Genomic DNA, 20498 nt, shown 5'->3' with positions numbered 1-20498 from the left:
TCTTCCTCCTCATCACCCATTGTTGCATCAGAATATTGGCTGGGCTGGGTAGTACCACCGATTGGGAAATCTGGCTCCATACCAACATGCTGGGCACTCAAAGCTTCCTCTTTGAGATGATGCAGTGATTGTTTCAAGAGACACAGCAGCGGGATGGTTACGCTGATAATAGCCTGATCACTGCTCACAAGCTTGGTGCAGTACTCAAAGTTCTCAAGAACCTCACAAATGTCATCGATCCACACCCACTCGACAGTTGTTATATGTGGTGGCTGACTCTCAGTCTGACGGGCATGCTGAAGCTGGTGTTCAGCTACTGCCCTCTGCTGTTCACTAATCCTCGCCAACATATGATAGGTGGAGTTCTACTGCATGAGCAGGTCGGAAATAAGTCGGTGACTTGGCAAATTCAAGCACTTTTGCAGCGCTGTTAGAGCAGCAGAAGCGGTAGAGGAATGGCGGAAATGAGCGCTAATACAGCGCACCTTCTCAATTAGGTACGGCAAGTCATGGTAAGTTTTCAGAAATTTCTGAACAACTAGTTTCAGCACGTGAGCCATGCATGGCACGTGTACCAGCTTGCCGACCTTTAAAGCTGCCACCAGGTTACGCCCATTATCGCAGACGACCAGACCGGGTTGGAGGTGCAGCGGGAAGAGTCACTGATTGGTCTGTTGTTTTTAAGCTTGTCACAACTCTGCTGCAGTGTGTGATTTCTGACCTTAGCAGATCAGCATCAGCAGAGCATGTTGCAGCTTTGCCGATATGCTGCTGCACAGGTCCCAACTTGGCAGTGATGAGGAGGGTAATTCAGCAGAGGATGAGGAGCAGGAGGAGGGGAGAGAGGAAGTGGAATATGAAGAGGCGGAAACCCTGACTGAAGTTGGGCCTGCTATTCTTGGCATGGGTAGGATGTGTGATCATGCAAAATAGTGGCGTCTGGGAACACTGTATCGTGGGGCAGGGGCAGCCGCAGCCAAGAGATCATGGAAAGACTGTGTTCCCACAAGCCTAAACAGCAACATCTCCACAGCTAGCAATTTGGCAATCTGCGAGTTTAGTATTTGTGCCTGTGGGTGCGTGGCTGGGTATTTACGCTTTCATTCCAAGCTCTCAGGCACGAACAATTGGACGCTTTGCTGGGATAAGGAAGTGGATGTGGTTGATGTTTGTTGTGTGTGAGCAACAGCAGTTTGTGGGCAGAAGGTATGAGCGCCTGCTTCCTGAACAGCAGACTCTGAAGGACATAGCCTAGGCGACATGGCATTGGTTTGACCCGCAGATGAGATTTGTCACCCTGTTGTTCTGCCCACCTACTGGGGTGCTTGGCTGCCTTGTGGTTTTGCATACTCTTGGTGCTTAGGTTGCCTTTGCCCTGACCTCTGCTAAACTTGGTATGGCAGATGCTACAGACTACAATATTTTTCTCTGAAGGACTTTCAGAAAAAAAAATTCCACACAGCAGCTGAACGCCCCCTTGCCCTGACTTGGCGCACAGCGGGGGTGCTCTTGGGAACAGTTAACTCAGTTCTCACTCTGAGCAAACCACGACCCCTTGGTGCCTGTGTTGGTGCTACTTATCCATCTTCCTATGTGTTGCTGTCATGGCTATGCATGCCAACGGTCCAGGTCGGATCAGTGTACTCATCATCGACCACCTCGTCTTCCATCTCATCCTCCTTTCCAGTTGACATTGTAGGCTGACCTGATGGCAACTGTGCCTCATCATCAGCCTCCATCTCTGGAGACAATAAATGATGTTCCGCCAAGTTGCTTTCTTCTGGCTGTAGGTCCTCAAATACTTGAGTATCAACGCACGCCACCTCCTCTTGTCCCTTTTCAATGCTGCACGGTGATATGCAAGAGCCAACCAAAGGATACGTATCAAACAGATCCTCGGAGTGGCCAAGCTTGGGGTCATATGTCTCCTGTGGCTGATAATGGCGGAAGGAAGGAGAACCAGCTTCAGGATTGGATGGACCAGCCTTCTGTGTATCCACAGTAGACTGTATGGTCGTAGAAGATTTGTTGCTGCATGACAAATGCATAGAGGCCTTGTCTGCTATCCAAGACAGAATCTGGTCTCGCTTTTCTTGCTTCCACACACGTTTATTTTCCTGACCGTGAAATTTTTCCAGGAACATAGTGGATGCATCAAGCTTCTTCTGACCTGACACAGACTGAGTGCTTTCTTGGGCACCACTGACAACACCATATCCACGTCCCTTAACAACAGGCTTTTTTGGCATTTTGGGTTTTGTTGACAGATTTTCAGATCTTGATGGCACAAGCCAATCTAGCTGTCACAGCCAAAATAGTGGTTAAAATGGGCTGGTGCGTGCTTTGTAGAAGGCAGTAGGAAATGTTTGGACTGCTGCTTTGTACAGGACACTCAATGATTTTTTAAGTGGACTAATATGGACAGAAGGCAGGCTGACACACTAAAATAGTGGTTAAAATGGCCTGGTGCGTGCTTTGTAGCAGGCAGTAGGAAATGTTTGGAATACTGCTTTGTGCAGGGCACTCAATGATTTTTTAAGTGGACTAATATGGACAGAAGGCAGGCTGACACCCCAAAATAGTGGTCAAAATGGTCTGGTGCATGCTTTGTAGCAGGCAGTAGGAAATGTTTGGACTACTGCTTTGCATAGGACACCAAACGCCTTTTTAAGTGGACTAATGTGGACAGCAGAAGCCAGGCTCTGACCCCTAAAACAGCAGGGAAAATAGACCGGTGCTAAAAAAAAAACACAGCACAATATGCTACTTCTGTGTGTGCTGGAAAAATATTGCTTTACCTCTGACAAGAGCTGTTTTAAGATGTACACTGGAAGAACACTTTAACCTCTCCCTACCTAAAACACAATCTCTCCCTCCCTGTACTCTGATTTTGTTGTGTGCCTTCAGCTCTGAAAAGCTATTGTTTGGTGGTATTATGCAGCTAGTGAGCGGCTCCTTTAAACACAGAACTAGTATACACTGCAGGTAGCCCTTAAAAGGGTTTTTGTTTTATCAAGAGGCCTAAACACTCTCCGTAGCAGCTCAGTGATCTCTCCCTATGCTTATAGAACACAGGCTCCAGATGCAATGTGCACAAAATGACGGCGGCAGGGATTAAATAGACCCTATAACGCTGGGCGGCCAACCAATCACAGTAATGCCACAACCAAGATGTCTGCGGCATTACTGTGATTGGTTAAGAAGCCCAGCATGTTTAGCGGCTACAAAGGAGGTGCCAAAACTGCAGGGTGGGACATCCGAATATAGCGAGGCGAGTACACAACTACTCGCAGAATAACGAATAACCCGAATACTGTACTATCCGTGCGAATAGCGAATAGTAACGAATACACTCGCTCATCACTGGTTATCCTGCAAAGGTACCTGAGACTCAGGTGCCTTTGCCTCCTCCATGTTTCCTTAAAATGAAATATGCATGCTGGGTCTACACATTAGCGTGATTTTGCAACATATTAATATCAAGTGAAGCTCTTTGTATGCCTGGTGCATGGCTACTAAAACTCAATCGCAATTGCCATGACAAGCATTTTGTCCACTAGTAGGCTACTAGTAAGGGAGCTACCAATAAATCTTGTTTGACTATTTGGCCAGCCTCACTTAACAATGTACCTTTGAAAGAGAAAGACAATGGAAAATTTAAAAAAAAAAAATGTAATACTTTTTGACTTATGGTACTGGTAGTATGATAGTAGCTGAAAATAAAGTTAAACTTTATTTTAACAAATATGTTGGGGATAAGATATTGTATCACTTAATAATACATAAGCTTTAGGCTGGGTCCACAGAATGTTTTCTCATACTGTCAGGGGCTCCATCAGGGCTTTTGTCCGAAAACATCGGACATGTGCACGGTCCCATAGAATAGCATTGGTCCGAGTGCGATCCAATGTTTTGTCGGATGACACTCGGATCGAAAATACGGTCATGTGCATGAGCCCTTAGTGTGCTAGTTTGTGTGTCAAGTGTTTGAGTATGTATGTGCATGGGCTTTGGCCATGTAACTTTCACAGGTCCATCATAGCTCAACATGAAAGTAAGATATAAAAATAAATATAAATAAAATATATGTTTAATAAAAATACATTAAAATCCCCAAAAACACTTGCATATTGCAGCGTTTCCATTTTTTATTTCAAACATTTTGAAAATAAATGTGTTAACATAATAGGAGCAAAGATATGTAGATATGTGTATATATATATCTATACTGTATAGGTATGGATAAATATTTATACTGTATATATATCGATACATACAGTATATACATATGTGTACTTATAGAATGCCTATAAAATTATACTATATAACTATATATGTTTTCATATTAACAAGCATAATATTTTTAGCTTTTAAAGTCTTCTAGTCATGAGTATTTATAATAGTTATTAATATTGGGTGTTAAACCCAACCATATAGAGTGACAAAGGTGTGAAGTTTAATTTCACAGTACAAAGCACAAATTGTGTGATTTTTTTCCTTTTCTTTTTTTTTTTTTTTGCTTTTATTTTTTCGTGATGAGAGACAAAGCGCAAAACACCTGCAGGCTGCATAAGAAATTTTGCATTTCCATCTGATATAGAACAGGGAAGCTGTGATAACAAATTTCGTTTTAACCCATATATAACAAATTGCTTTTTTTTATTTTTTTGTTTCTATCAGGACTAAATTAAACTAATGGGGAATCGGACATTTATTAAGCTTCATGAGGTCTGTTTTCCTGATTTTATATTTTCTAAAGAAGATTTTCATTAGTTCAAGGCGAGCAACTATAGCTCTGAAACTTGGATCACTGTGTTAATTTATTAAACATCTGAAATGCAAAGACTATAAATAACTACAATATCTAATGTGTTTATATATAGCTCAAACTTAACATATGTATGTTAGAACCTAAAAATGCTACCCAATGTATGGCCGGTATACCCGCACCCCTTTAGCTGTAGATAGAAGTTTCAGGAAAATGTCAGCGGTGTTTTAGCTGAAGCTGATGCACTGCAGAGCCGGCTGTCAATCAAAGTGCCAATACCTGCTTACAGCTGCTTTGGAACGCATGAATGACTGAATGCTGGCGGCTTTCAGGAGAAATAAAGTTGATTTTTTCCTGGGTGCTGCACTTTTAGTGCGGAATCCAGGCACTTGTGTAAGGCTATTAATAACAAAAGACTGTCTGGCACTTCCAAATCAGAAAACTGGTGTGTACAGGTGCGAATAAGAGTAGCCATCTCTATATTTTATTTGTTTGTAAGGCTATTAACATGGAGATTAACCTTTTATTTGCATGTTAATAGTAATATCGGACGTGCAAGGGTTCCTTTTATATGTATATTAAAATGCAGCTGGACAGAAATAGGGAATAAAAATGGCAAAATATTTTCTCTTATTTACTCTTGGCAGGAGTTCCTTTATGCTATCTGGTCTATCCATTCATGTAAAACTTGTTCATTCCTCTGGTAATGTGCTGATTATTTTTTGCCAAGCATGTCCGTACTTGAAAACAGTTGGCAACTCAACCCAACTCAGAGTGGAGAAGAATCAACTTCTTAGCTTTCCGTGACATCTTTGGCAATGCAACAACGAAGGAAAGATGGTACAGTCAGCATACTTTGCTTCATCTGTAATTATGGTAACTATAGTAAAATTATAACCACATATATTACTAATGAATGCAAAACTAAATTGCTAATTTGTCACCTATAATATCATACATGCAAAATTGCCCTAAATGGACACTCTTTGTCTTCATGGTTTTGCAATATTGTATAGGGGGGTATAGGTAAAAGTGAGAGTCTGATAGTGACTGGCTCAAAGAAGAATGGTACAGCAAGATTCAGAGAAGGCAATGTTGGTTGCAGCTTCAGAATTCAACTTTTACTTGAAGGAACTGTAACTTGCTGGTTTAATAGAAGCTAGTGGCCGCCATGGGACCAATGAGCCGGGGGTGCTGTTAGCAGCGCCATCACCTGTCATCACATGTTCAACTTTATCGGCATCCTGGATACCAATACAGTTCAAAGCAATGATTAAAGAGGAAGCGTCAACTGATGCTCCCTCCTACATCGTTATGTCTCTGCATCGCTTCATAGCACTCATTGCCAAGACCACAGCAGTAGGGAAATGAGGAGTATTTTTATAAAAACATTTTTTACCAGTGAATACATTGTTGTTGCAATAATAATGTATGGAGGACTATGGGGGCACACTTTACTATATGGAGGACTATGGGGAGTGCATTATACTATACGGCGGACTATGGGGTGCATTATACTATATGGAGTACAATGGGGTATACTATACTATATGGAAGACTATGGGGAGTGTATCATACTATATGGCGGACTATGGGGTGCATTACGCTATATGGAGGACTATGGGTGCATTATGCTATATGGAAGGGAATGTGGGGCCCATTATACTACATGGGGGGCTATGTTGAGTCCATTATACTATATAGAAGGCTATGTGGAGGCTAATATAATATTTGGAAGACTATGTGGGAGCCTTTATACTTTATTGAGGGCTATGTGGGAGCCAACATACTGTATGCAAGCAATTATACAATGTGAAGGTTTGTGTAGGGTGGAGGGCTGTGTAGCAGCCATTATACTGTTTGGAGGGCTAGTGGGGGCCATTATGCAGTGTGGAGAAGTGTTGGACTATTTTACTGTATGTAGGCCCATTATATTTCTTAGAGGGCTGTTTCAGTTGTGGGGTCGTACTGTGTTAGGGTTACCATACTTTCATAGAATCATAGAATGTTAGAGTTGGAAGGGACTTCCAGGATCATCGTGTCCAACGCCTGCTTAATGCAAGATTCACTAAACCATCTCAGACAGATATCTGTCCAGCCTCTGCTTGAAGACTTCCATTGAAGGAGAACTCACCACCTCTTGTGGAAGCCTGTTCCACTCATTAATCACCCCCACTGTCAAAAAGTTTTTTTTCTAATATCCAATCTTCTCCCTTTCAGTTTCATTCCATTGGTTCTCGCGTTTCCATGTGCAAATGAGAATAAGGATGATTCCTCTACACTGTGACATCCTTTCAGATATTTGTAGACAGCTATTAAGTATTCTCTTAGCCTTCTTTTTTTGAGGAGTTGAGGTGGGGTTCAGTAGGATCATCATCCTGTTCATGTGGATGGTACTGTGGAGGAATTCACTGTGGGGGTATCATACAGTGTTTGTGGAGCACTTTTGTTGGCATCATACTTTAAGAATGTAATACAAGGAGACTCAAGGGCTTCAGTAGGAGGAAAATTACTTTGTAAAGGCTGCAAAGTTGTAAGATATGCTCTTCTGAATATTAGTTTTAGTCATGAGGCTCTCAGTAGATTTTAGCAGAACTCTAAGGTTCTAGTTGACTTACAAGCCTTGTGAATATCCAATTGATAAGTGATTCTCTTTTAATTGTTTCTTAATGAATTTCATCTGAAATTCATACATGGCTACCAATTATGGTGCATTTCATCTGCTGTCACTAAGGAATCTTAAAATATTAGCTGACAAAAACAGTGTAATGAATGCAATCTGCAATTTGTTTCAAATTTTAGATACATTATAACATTCTATACTGAAAATCTGTGACAAAGTACCAGGTAAATAGAGTTTTACACATTCATTCACACATTGTTATGCTTAATAATTTTTATGCTGTAGTGTTCACTTTTATTACTCCCTGGCTGCAGAGCACAGTGTGCTGATATCAAGGAAATTGATAGGAGTTTTCACTCTCAGGTTGCAGTTAATAATAATTTACATGGTACTGGCAAATTGCTTTTTTTTCATCACAAGCCTATATCTGGGAAAATATTTTCCTTATCTTTAGGAAGCACTGGAAATTATAGTTCAAAGTCACAAGATTGTTCAGTAGAAAAATACTAATAATGCAGGATATCTGCTGAATGTTTAAAATCGGTGAATGGTTTCTTTACATTACACTTATTTACGGGGTTGCTGTAAATCACGGTTTATGTATACATAAAGATTTTCTTAAACTTGCAAACCTTCAGTTATTATATAAAAAAACATAGTTACATAAAATTTTATTTTCTATATTCTGCTTATTTTCTGAAAGTATTTACTTTTACAGCGTTATATTTCAAATACACACCTGCACAGTATTTCCAAAGTCTTTTTAACTAGATTTCATGAAAGCAATGCAGAAAATTCATATTACTCAGTTACTCAGCCTCATTACTATTTTCTGTGGTTCTGTATGAGTATATCCATGTAAATGACTTTGTTCTCAATCAACTAGAGTCTCTTTATTTTCCTTTGATAAAATGACAGAATTTTACCAATTGGATTGAAGAGCTTCCATGAAAGAGTTGGCTTAGCTTTGATGAATGCTTTTCACAAGTGACAGAACAAAAAGTGCCTGAATAAATAAAATGCTTTGAAATTGATGCATTGAATTTTTGAGAGATGTTACTGTACTCAGCAACATATGTCATTTAGCATTTGTAGTGATTAAATATTAAAGTGTTAAAAGTGGTATTTGACAAACAATCAAGCAGTTTATCTGATCATTGTGGTTCATTTAAGTCCTCGTATTCATTAAAGCTGACCGAAATTGATGATTTGATGGACTCCCAATGATCTTTGGAGAGTTAATTTCAGTAGAGAGGATAAGACAGTTTAAATTAAAACACCTGATACTTATGTTCTCAGGAGTGATAGATCACTACTAATCTTGCAGCAACTTTTTCCCCTTTAAAAACACAAAATTGCTCAGCCGAGCATACATGGGCATAAGAGAGCCAGGAGAGATAGCTGTCAGATACATGAAGTTCCAGCTCACACAAATATGATGTATATTAGCACCTTAACAAGTCAAGTTGTTCTGGTTCATGAGGAGAACCAGTTAGGCATTTGGTAGAGTTGGTGTGAAACAAATCTCAGGACACAGTCCATGGGATCCTTGAGAGCATCCTCCCATTGCCCAGCATCCATGGTCCTTTTTTTAAATAATCTGACATGACATCAAATGTGCATTATGCCACAATGATGATGCTGGCCAAAGCCGGATAATCAACAGAGCATCGGGAAGGTAAGAAGTGGTTCTGAGGGCTCTTATCCAGCTACTGTACATTACAGGTGGGGCTATTAAACCAGATCCTGTGAATTGATTTCCACCAACTTTAGCATTCAAGTAGTAATTGTTCGTCAGTGTTTTACCATATGCTAACGTTAACTCAGACACACTCATAGGAAGAAAAGTACATATAACTTTCAATTATCTGCTTTGTCTATTAAGGCCTAAATAATTTATTCTGTTAATTATGCTTGCTTATGTTGCACCAACATACATAACAACACTTTACAAAGATTTGTATTATTCACTATGCCCAGTGGGACAATCTAAAGAATATCAGCAATGACTTTGGAAAAGTAACTATTTCTGTTTATGAATTCTGGAAGACCATCTTCAAATAGCTTGAAAATTACTATTCTATAGGTCCAAGATACAATGTTTTAAACTCAAAAAATAACCTCATACAAGTACATTAAATGTTTAAGTACAACACAAAGCTATAACTTTCATGGAATGGTAACCAATAGAGAGCCCTTAGCAAAATTGACATAAGTTTGCAAGCTTGTAAATGAACAAACTCTAACATTTTTGGAATAATACCATTTAGACTGATAAGCCCAAAAGTGGTTATCCATCACAAAGCTATGCTTTCACAGCCATAGGAATAATAATAATAATCTTTATTTATATAGCACCAACATATTCCGCAGCACTTTACTATTCAGAGGTTCATATACAACAGTCATAAGTAACATAGTTAAAGATAATACAATAATTAAAGCAAAAATAATCATTACCCTGCTCGTAAAAGCTTAAAATCTACAAAGGAAGTTTGCTATCGTTGAAGCAATGAACTTCACTAAATCCCTTTAAACTCCTGTGACAAATATAAGGCCTTATGTCCAGCAGCATGAGCTGGATATAAATTAGGTCATGCAACAAGATCAACATCCGATTGGTGGGAAATAGAGAAAAGAAGATCCTAAAATAGCCAAGTTAAAACTCAATCTTCAGCCATATTCAGAACTTGTGGCGAGATCTTGAATCACTTGGTTTCTTGATTTACTTGTTTATAAAAATAATATTCATTGAAATCTTTTGTATTGTTGTTGTCACCAGAGATTGTTTACAGAAGTATTTGAGGGCCATACAGCTATCGATCTATTCTTTTTAAATAGGAGCTGATGTGCAGTTCTCGGCAGTGGCCATTATACAGCTGTGCTGTTAAGCTTTTTTGATCTTTGCATGCCACCATTTCCAAACCTAATAATATCTGATCAGTAGGGGTGCCAGATATTGGACACCTATTATCTAATATTGATAATCTATCCTGTAGCTACGTCATCAATATTAGTTGCACTGACAATCCATGTTAATTTATAATGCAGTCCATTACAATTAAAAGGTTACTTTGAGGATATTAAGATAAGTTTCTTTATAGCTTCAGAAACTATAAAAGCTCATGCAACCACTCTCTATGATAAAGTTTCATCTCTGATGTATGCCTGTTCCTTTTGTGTTGACATGGCATGATCTGTTCTATGTCCTCAAACCCTCTGTGGTTCCTGTCTGCTTCTTCACAGCTTTTATGTGACATCATGGTTCTCTTCCTGCTTCCCTACAATCACTCCATGCTCCTTGATATGTCACATATAAGCTGTAAAAGAGGGAGTAGAAGACAAATAATTAGCCATGACAGTGCATAATGAGCCTGAGTGTGCATTTTTCTTCATAACTCATGTGTGAAATATCTATGATAATGGAGTAATTGTACTAGAATCAGGGAGAGAACCTTTTTATGTCACAAGAAAGCTGTGAAGAAGCATGCAGGGAGCACAGGGGGAGAGTGGCGATGGATGGTAATCAATGTTAATCAACTGTCTAATTAACTAAACACTGCAGTTTCAGACTTTGTAGGCTAATTCAATTGTATAAGCTTTTAAAAAAATATCCATTTTTGGGATCAGATGCCTGTCAGGATGGTGTTTATACACAGGCAGACAAACAAAAGAAGACATGACATTTTCATACAGTGAATGCAAAAAATATCCTTATTTGGGGGAGTATCATAACTTTTGCTATTTGCTAAATGAAGTGACAGTAGCTTTTTCATAAGCCAGAAAGCATTCCTTTCTTTAGGGAGATGCAATACAGTAGTTGTACTGTTTTGTTATGAATGTGAAGATATAATGGCTTATCAATTAGGAGTAAAAAATGTTACTTGCTGTTCACAAAATGATTAACCAATTGCAAATGCTTTTTATCAAGCCATCCAAAAATGATCCTTTTTTAAGGGAGTATGAAAAAGCTAGCTATTTTCAAAGTGAAGAAGCAATGGCTTGTCACCAAACCGTTTTAAAATTAGCCATATATTGTTTTGCATCAGCAATACAGTCTATCACAATAAAATACAATGGGCACACAGCCAGGTGATATGCGGCTAGTTTGGCTGCGTAGTGAAACTGGCAATTTATGACATGGCAGCAACAGTATGGTCTACCGCTATAAAAAACAATGGGCATCTAAAAGATGTGTGTTTGGTGTGGCTCTGTAATGGCAATGGCAGACGCTGCATATTATAGAATTTGGACATGGCAGGCAAGGAGATTTGTGGCAATTTAGGGCCAGCAACAACAGCCATGGGTGCTGCAATAATAAAATATAGATGACATGATAAAAAGGGAGAATATACCTGGTTGAGAGATGACAATCAACACTGGTGGCAGAAGAATAGTGTATAAAATGGACAGTAAGTCAAGCAGAAGCAGATGGTATAGCCTATTTCATCAATGGCTTTGGGAGTAGGAGAATGAAAGTCGGCACTGTTCCAAGACTGATTTATTTTGGCAACTGTTAGGTTTTCCACAGTTTTGGTACTCTCTGACATGACACTGGAGGCTGCACACGTAGGTACAATCATTGCAAACTAGGCCAGCTCTTGAAACTGGTCCAATCTTTTGACACAAAAATCCATGGGATTGTAGCTTTTAGTATCTGCCTAAGAAAGGACACAGTCTAGGTATGGCTGAACCTGGCTCTTCTGCCTTTGCATTTCTATTTACTGAAGTGCTAGTAGTCCAATTGTCTCAATTGAAGATAAAACATCTGGTTCAACATGTCAAATATACTGTAACTGTTGCTGATCCTTCTTCGGTTACTTGTTTTAGGCTAACACTGACACAGGTGGGTGAGTGTTGTGTCTGTGGGGATAGCAGAGAGTTTTGCTGGTCAGTAGCGCAGGTGTCAGGCGTGCTGATCAATGAAAGCTTCACAGAACAGGTAACACAGTTTATCCTGTTAATAAACCAATTTGAACTCTGCTTCAGAAGCCAGAAAAAGTTCCCTCATTTTACTTTTATGTTAAGGGTATAAAATTGTGGCTACTCAAAAGTCATCCCTTTGCTTGATGTTAACAATTTACTCACCCTGATGTGACAGTTGGTTGTCATGGCTAGCGTCATCATCATCATCATTCAAGTATTGATTGTATTGTTTGTCGGCCTCATCCCTTGCCTGTGCCAAGTCTATATTACTCTCTACATTCACCTGCTGCTCCTCCTCCTCTTCCTACTCAAAATCCTGCAGTATGTAACCAGGACCTTGATTGTCCCCAACAGATACAGTGTGACAATAAAGAGGAACAAGCTGCTGTTATTTCTCCATCCACATTCCATTCATGTCCCTACTGATAAATCTTGCTACCTCTTCAAGAGGCTTCAGAGGCAACATGCATCCCTCGTCAGATACCTATGTTGGATCTCAAAGTTATCTGTGATCCACTTTACCTGCTGCATGATGTAGTCCATCACCACTTTACACTGCTTGTATAGATGCTGAAACATATGCAGAATCAATTCCCAATGGGTTACAATGTAGCAATGTAGCAAACCAAGAGGCACTCTGACAGAACATTTTGTTTTTGCAAAGTCAGGAAGGCGTGCTTAGGAACATAAGATCGTTTGAAATGACTAGATTCTTTCATGACCATAGCCACCATCTTCTTTATGCATGTATATTTGTGAAATAAATGTTACACAATTTAATTCAGGACATGGGCGGAAGTTGCCTTGCATGACTGTAAGGAATCCAACATTTTCTGGGCATTGTCACTCATGACAATACCAAGTTGCAATTCATGGGGAGTCAGCCAGGGGACAATTTGCTACTTGATGCATAACAGCAACTTGTTTGCTGTATGGGTTTTCTCCTCCCACAAGCTGTAAAACCACTTGGCAGCACTTTACCTTGCATGAATAAAAAAGAATGAGGGTATTGTGTACAGTCAACATTGTGTCCTGTGTGTGCCCTGTGTAAGTGAGCCTGCTGTAATATAGCTGTTACTTACTTCTGGCTTTAATTGTGCTTTTCTTTTCAATAATTACTGTCAGTGTTCAGATCTCTGTTCTATTTCTATGTTATTACACCTCATTGCTGCTGCTGGTTACCTTTAGTGTAATAATAAATATTAAAATATATGTTATACCATAAATCATAGTTTGTTTTTTATTGAAGTAGTTATGTATTTACAAACCATAATTATTATATTTATATCCTACCTCCACATTTTTAAAATATTTTGCTTACTGCAGTAGTGTGTTTAATTTATTTATTTTCAATCAGTGTATTTATTGCAACATTTACTGTATTATATATCCAATCATGCTTTTCAATAGACTATTCTTTATGGCATTGATAATGTAATTCCTTGTTGCTTCTACCCCTTCATCTGGATATTTTTTGTTCTGTATTTTTATTATCTTTTAATACATTTTGGAGTTAAATTTTTTTCCATATTCTTCTCCAGCATTTTATCTCGGACACCTGTTTTGCTAGTTCAATTTGACAACCCTATTTGCAACACATATATTGCATTTCTTATTATGTCCTTTTAGGCAAGGGTTGGAAAGATTGTCACAATGTAATTACAGAGTTTTAATAAGCATATGGTAAAAGAAAAAGTGTTAATAACACCGAATATGGTATTATAAAAAAAAAAAAAAACATACCACATGTAAGAACGTGGTAGCCTCTAACAGCAACAAAAGCACCACCACCATCATTGGCACTGGACGTCGAAAAGTAAAACTACGAAACACAGACAACAATTGGCTGCCCTTGCCTCCACCAGCATACTTGTTGGGAGGAAGGAGAGGGTATTTTGGCATTTATGGCTCATCACTCATCTTAGTTATAGCAGTATGATGTTATTGCTGACAGCGACTCCATCAGTTTTTTGTCAGTGTTCTGCAGAGGATGATCTGCCAGATCACAAATATCTATGAGGAATACTTTTTGTGCAGTTTCTAAATTATTTAATAAATACAATTATATTATTATAAACAACATGAACATTTTTGCGTGTTGTGTTATTATATGGGCTATTATATGCTTACTATAGAGTTTCCATCCATTTCAATGGTGAGGTCACTTCGACATTACTAAGGCTGTTTGTGTTAAAGAGTTAGAAATAGGTTCTATATAGTCCTTAGAAACCTCAGACCTCAGAGTGTTACTTTTTTTTTCAGGACAATAGAAGGCATTGCAGTATTGCTATTTGCTGCAAATCAAATTTTTGTGAAAAAATTTGTCAAACCGGACAAATTTAAATTTCAAAAGATTTGATCATCTCTAGGCGATGCAATTTTTTTTAGCTGTATTAGAGAAATTCTTGCTGGACAAGTTGTATTTCTTTTTGCTACTATTTTGGGATACATACACAACATTTCCAATATTTTTACTCTATTTTATAGATTTTTATACTCTGACATACAAAATCATGGGGAAAAAGGTTTTCTTAAGGTTTTTTGATTTTTTTATAGTTTTAACATTTTAGCTCATTTTTTACATTTACAATAAGAGGGCTTCATCATTGTTGCAGTACTCCTCTTTTACGTCTTAATAGTAGTACTATGATGGCAATTATTGAGGACATTAATAGGTCCCTCTCTTCCATAAAAACCCATCAACAAACCCAGAATTGCAAAAAGGGCAGGTGCAATGGGTACCAGAGGGAACCTCCTATCTTTAACAATTAGATGCCCCATTGCCATTGACTGCAGCATTTAGGAGGTTAAATTGTCAGGATTGGAGTTATAGTTAACAGCTAGATTCCTCAAAGAATGCATATTGATGTGTATGGATAATAGTCTGTGGCAAGTTCACTCTGCAGATGAAGTACCTGCATGCAATTTTGCATTTAGTGGTTATAATCAAAGGCTCACTAAATTACAGTGTGAGCATTATACAAAATGGATCCATAATAAAGTCATGTGAATAATACATAAAACAATCAATATCCAAATTTCACTCACTTCCAGAGAAGACTTCGGAAAAATAGAAATATAATTGACTTATTTTAACTGTTTTCTATATTCATTACATGTAATATACTACACCTGCTTAAACACATAAAACCCCTGGAAAAATTATGGAATCACCGGGCTCGGAAGATGTTCATTCAGTTGTTTAATGTTGTTGAAAAAAAGCAGATCACAGACTTGGCACAAAACTAAAGTAATTTCAAATGGCAACTCTAGGGCTTTAAGAAACACTAAAAGAAACCAAGATTAAAAATGTGGTACTCAGTAAAGGTAATTTTTTTCAGACAAAGCAGAGGGAAAAAATTATGGAATCACTCAATTCTGTGGAAAAAATGATGGAATCATGAAAAACAAACACACAAAAGAACACTCCAATACATCTCTAGTATTTTGTTGCACCACCTCTGGCTTTAATAACAGCTTGCAGTCTCTGAGGCATGGACTTAATGAGTGACAAACAATATTCTTTCTGGCTCCAACTTTCTATGATTGCTGTTGCCAGATTAGCTTTGCAGGTTGGAGCCTTGTCTTGGACCATTTTCTTCAACTTCCACCATAGATTTTCAATTGGATTGAGATCCGGACTATTTGCAGGCCATGATATTGACCTTATGTGTCTTCTTTCAAGGAATGTTTTCACAGCTTTTTCTCTATGGCAGGATGCATTATCATCTTGAAAAATGATGTCATCATCCCCAAACATCCTTTCAATTGATGGGATAAGAAAACTGTCCAAAATATCAATGTAAACTTGGGCATTTATTGAAGATGTAATGACAGCCATCTCCCCAGTGCCTTTACCTGACATGCAGGCCCATATCATCAATGACTGTGGAAATGTGCATGTTCTCTTCATGCAGTCATATTTATAAATCTCATTGGAACGGCACCAAACAAAAGTTCCAGCATCATCACCTTGCCCAATGCAGATTCGCGATTCATCTCTGAATATGACTTTCATCTAGTTACCCACAGTCCACGATTGCTTTTCCTTAGCCCATTGTAACTTTGATTTTTTCTGTTTAGGTGTTAATGATGGCTTATGTTTAGCTTTTCTGTATGTAAATCCCATTTCCTTTAGGCGGTTTTTTACAGTTCGGTCACAGACATTGACTCCAGTTTCCTCCCATTCATTCCCCGTTTGTTTTGTTGTGCATTTCCTGTTTTGGAGACATATTGCTTTAAGTTTCCAGTCTTGATGCTTTGATGTTTTCTTGGTCTACGAGTATGTTTGCCTTTAACAACCTTCCCATGTTGTTTGTATTTGGTCCAGATTTTAGACACAGCTGACTGTGAACAACCAACATCTTTTGCAACATTGCTTGATGATTTACCTTCTTTTAAGAGTCTGATAATCCTCTCCTTTGTTTCAATTGACATCTCTCGTGTTGGAGCCATGATTCATGGCAGTCCACTTGGTGCAACAGCTCTCCAAGGTGTGATCACTCCTTTTTAGATGCAGACTAACGAGCAGATCTAATTTGATGCAAGTGTTTGTTTTGGAAATGAAAATTTACAGGGCGATTCCATAATTTTTTCCTCAGAATTGAGTGATTCCATCATTTTTTCCCTCTGCTTGTTCTGAAAAAAATTTCCCTTACTGAGTACCACATTTTTTATCTTGAATTCTTTTAGTGTTTCTTAAAGCCCTAAAGTTGCCATTTGAAATGACTTTAGTTTTGTGCCATGTCTGTGATCAGCTTTTTTTCAACAACATTGAACAACTGAATAAACATCCTCCAAGCCCGGTGATTCCATAATTTTTGCCAGGGGTTGTATTTTGTCCCTGATGTGAAAATAATAAAAATAATAATAATATTATTAATAATAATAGTAATTCAAAATATAATGTTAATTCAATTAACTATTCAAAATCAGCAAAGAAAACCTTTGCCTCTTATGGTTTAGCAAATACTAATATTTGCCATGATATAACAATTTTGAAGAATTTTTTCTTTAAATTTATCATTGAGTCATTCCTCTGTTACTGATCCTAGAAATGTTTTAATATATTATTAACCTATCACTAAAACAGACATAGAGTAGTTACATGTCTTCTTTAATGAATATAAAGAATTATATCATCAATCTACTTAAATTTTCTGTTGGCTTTGTTACAGAATAAACATTTTTTAGCATGTTGCAATTATACACATGGTTTTAATCTATATTCAATTGTTGGCAAGACATTTAGCTTTTTCTCATTCAAACTAAGATAAATGAACGAAGACAAAATAATTGGCATTCAACATACCCATGGGAGTTCCTACTCCATAACCTTTAGAATCTATAAGGCCTCCAATCTGTGTCAGGTTACAGTTGCGTTGTGTGACAAATTCAATTGTTGTTGACTCCATTAAAAAGGCATAATCAGAGGTGAGCACACGCTGGATACCTTCTTCATTATTTTTGACAAGTACCGACTGGCTTCTGCTATTCATAAAGGCCCACATTTTTTCATATGTTGGTATTTTAGATTTCTAAGAAAGAGCAAACAAGAAATATTTATTATATGGTAATATTTTGATTCCATTAAAAATATTATTGTACAGTAACTACACAATACTATATTGCAGCATTTAATTTAGAGAATTTACATATATTGTATTATCTTAACTACTATATGTCATTCATAATCACCAATTTTTGCAATATTTTCTCAATATCAAATTTCTCATGTCATTTGTAGGTAATCATGAACTTCTGCATTAAATATGAGGATGACTTCTAGATTTGAATTCATTGGAACTGTACATTAAAAGTTTGGTAAATAAAGCTTCTGGAACATTAAGGATAATTTATCACTGCTAATTGAAGGTTTGAAATTAATTATTGGCATTAACACTCAATAAATTACGTGGAATCAGTTTATTAATTTTAAAAAATTTACAACAATTTATTTTAATCATTTTAAAATAGATGTATCTAAACAATGAAAAAGGAAATTTTCATACAGCAAAAAGTAAAAAAATAAGGTTAATTTCTTAGAAAAAAAAAAAGCATATTTGGTACCATCTTGTCTGTAAAAAACTGAAATATTCAATCATTATGATATTTATCCTCCATAGTGAATGTCAGAAAATAAAAAGATCCAGAATTGCTGTTTTTGTCATATTGCATTCGAAAAAGGAATAAAATTGATCATAAGATCTAAAGTATGGAATTATTACAGTATGTACAAGTATATATTTGTGTTTATAAGTTAACATACTACAGATGTATGCCACTTTTAAAAAATATGAGTGATTGTGCAAAATTCTACAAGATTATATATGTACCCATTAATAATCAGAATGATAAATGAAATTACACAAATTGCCTTTATTCCGAAAAGAAATGTGTGACGCTCACAGCCCTCCCTGGGAGATGGGGGTACTCGGAGCCGGGTCAGATGTTGGGGGAAGCAGTCGTGGCCTGGACCCGTTCCGTGCCAAGGGCCGTCACACAAAAGTAATGGGCTATCAGGGTTGAGTGGTTATTACTGACTAGGCCACCTGTGGTGTCTGGTGATGGCCACCAGCGCTGTGGCAGTCCTCTGAGGCGGGATGTAGTGGCAGCTGCAGATGGTACTACTCCCCACAGGCGGAGCAGGGCCTCAGGGCAGAGAGGCGGATGGAGGGAGTTGTAGTGGAGGAATTCTGGTGCTGTGCTGTGCAGTGAAGAAATAAAGAGACCGGAGGCCATAGGGGTAGACTTCCAGGGTTTTTTACTCACGGTAGAGCATGCAGCTGCAAGGCTTCTCCCTGCTCCTCACGGGGCTCTGCAGCCACCAGGACCGGGGGTCCGACAACCTCCGAGTAATTCAGGTGCTTTAGCCAGGACCCCGCACCACAGTGTTCCTAGACTTCAAACTAAGTCCTCTCCTATCCGTGTGTGTAGAAAGGCCGGGACTCCCTCTGGACCATGCACAGAACAAGGGTGCGGGTGGCGACTCCACTCCGTTACCCGGTGGGATCCACTGAGCTTCCGGGCTTCTCCGACTGAGACATAGAGTAACAAAGTCAGATATCGGGGGCCGGTACCCCTTTTGCAGCAGGAATCCCTCTGACTAGGCCAGAATAGTGAGGACAGGTGGCGTATACCGCTCTGTCTGCATCCCCCTGGGATCCTTTTGCGGTGGAGCTAGACTCCCCAGCTCCAGGCCTTCTTGAGCAGGGACCTTGACCGGGTAGAGACAACTGTTAACTCTTGCCTGCTCCTCGACTCAAGGCCAGAGTATGAGGACCGAGTCCCCATCAACTGCAGGTTCACACAGAAAGCCACGTTCAGTGATGAAGATCACAATCAAAAGACCATAAGCCCAAGATGGCTGTTTATTAAATATGAATTATTAAGTGTAACCTAAATGTGCGTCCTCCACCCTGACCTACTACATGGTTCCCTCTATCTTTTGGTTCCCCAATCCCCCATTATCCCGTCAGGGGCAGGACACTGGTGCCTATTAGCCCCCTCTGGTGGGAGAAGTGTGGTGTTGGATGCAGAGGTGTGGTCCTGATAGTTGCACCATCCTTACCTCGAAGGAGAGATACCACACCCCATTAAAGAGGTGCAGTATCCCTGTGGCGGTCGAAACCTCAAGGGCGCCACATTCCCCCCTGGTGAAACACAGCACATCCGCGGGCTGCAGAGAGAGTAAAACCTCGTACAGCCTTTTTACATTTTTGTATAACATTACAACAATAATCCCTTTATGGGAGGCACTTCTTCTTAAACGTTACAAACCGTAAATATTATAAAAGTATAAAAATATAAAATCATCAAGAGACATTATGCATGTAGACAGACGGGTTAAAGGTTAATGAAGAAGAGTCAGTTCAGAAGTGCGAGGGACCTGTCCAAAACCCTCAACGTAGGCCCTGGGGTGGCTGCAGGGCATGAAGATCCCGAGTTGGACCTCCAAGAGAGCCACGCCAGACAAGTTTTTCTTCCGAGGTCTGAGGTAGAAGTATACGTGGTTTTATATAAAACCAATAAGGAGCACCTAAAGAGATGCAAACTATATACAGTGGAAGAGTCTGCCTACTGCAAGTCCGCAGGGACAAATGTCTCTAGAATCCGGGAGGAAAACATGGTAAACATAAAACATAATATCATAACTGCAAGCAAGTTACAGCCACCGGGGCC

General features: G+C 38.8%; 1 protein-coding gene across 3 annotated transcripts in view; it reads right to left on the bottom strand.

The window, feature by feature from the left end:
- The window catches only part of GRIK2 (glutamate ionotropic receptor kainate type subunit 2), a 1245293-nt gene that overhangs the window by 58020 nt on the left and 1166775 nt on the right, over window positions 1–20498 (bottom strand). For all 3 annotated transcript variants that reach the window (XM_073675764.1, XM_073675765.1, XM_073675763.1), the window contains exon 14: window positions 17629–17854. In XM_073675764.1, coding sequence (XP_073531865.1) covers window positions 17629–17854 — 226 coding nt within the window. The remainder of the gene's footprint in view (window positions 1–17628; window positions 17855–20498) is intronic.

This window comes from Phyllobates terribilis, unplaced genomic scaffold (genome assembly GCF_046119375.1).
Source record: "Phyllobates terribilis strain yellow unplaced genomic scaffold, ASM4611937v1 Scaffold_3__8_contigs__length_932513732, whole genome shotgun sequence".
Lineage (NCBI taxonomy): Eukaryota > Metazoa > Chordata > Amphibia > Anura > Dendrobatidae > Phyllobates > Phyllobates terribilis.
This window is presented reverse-complemented; position numbering and strand designations above follow the sequence as displayed.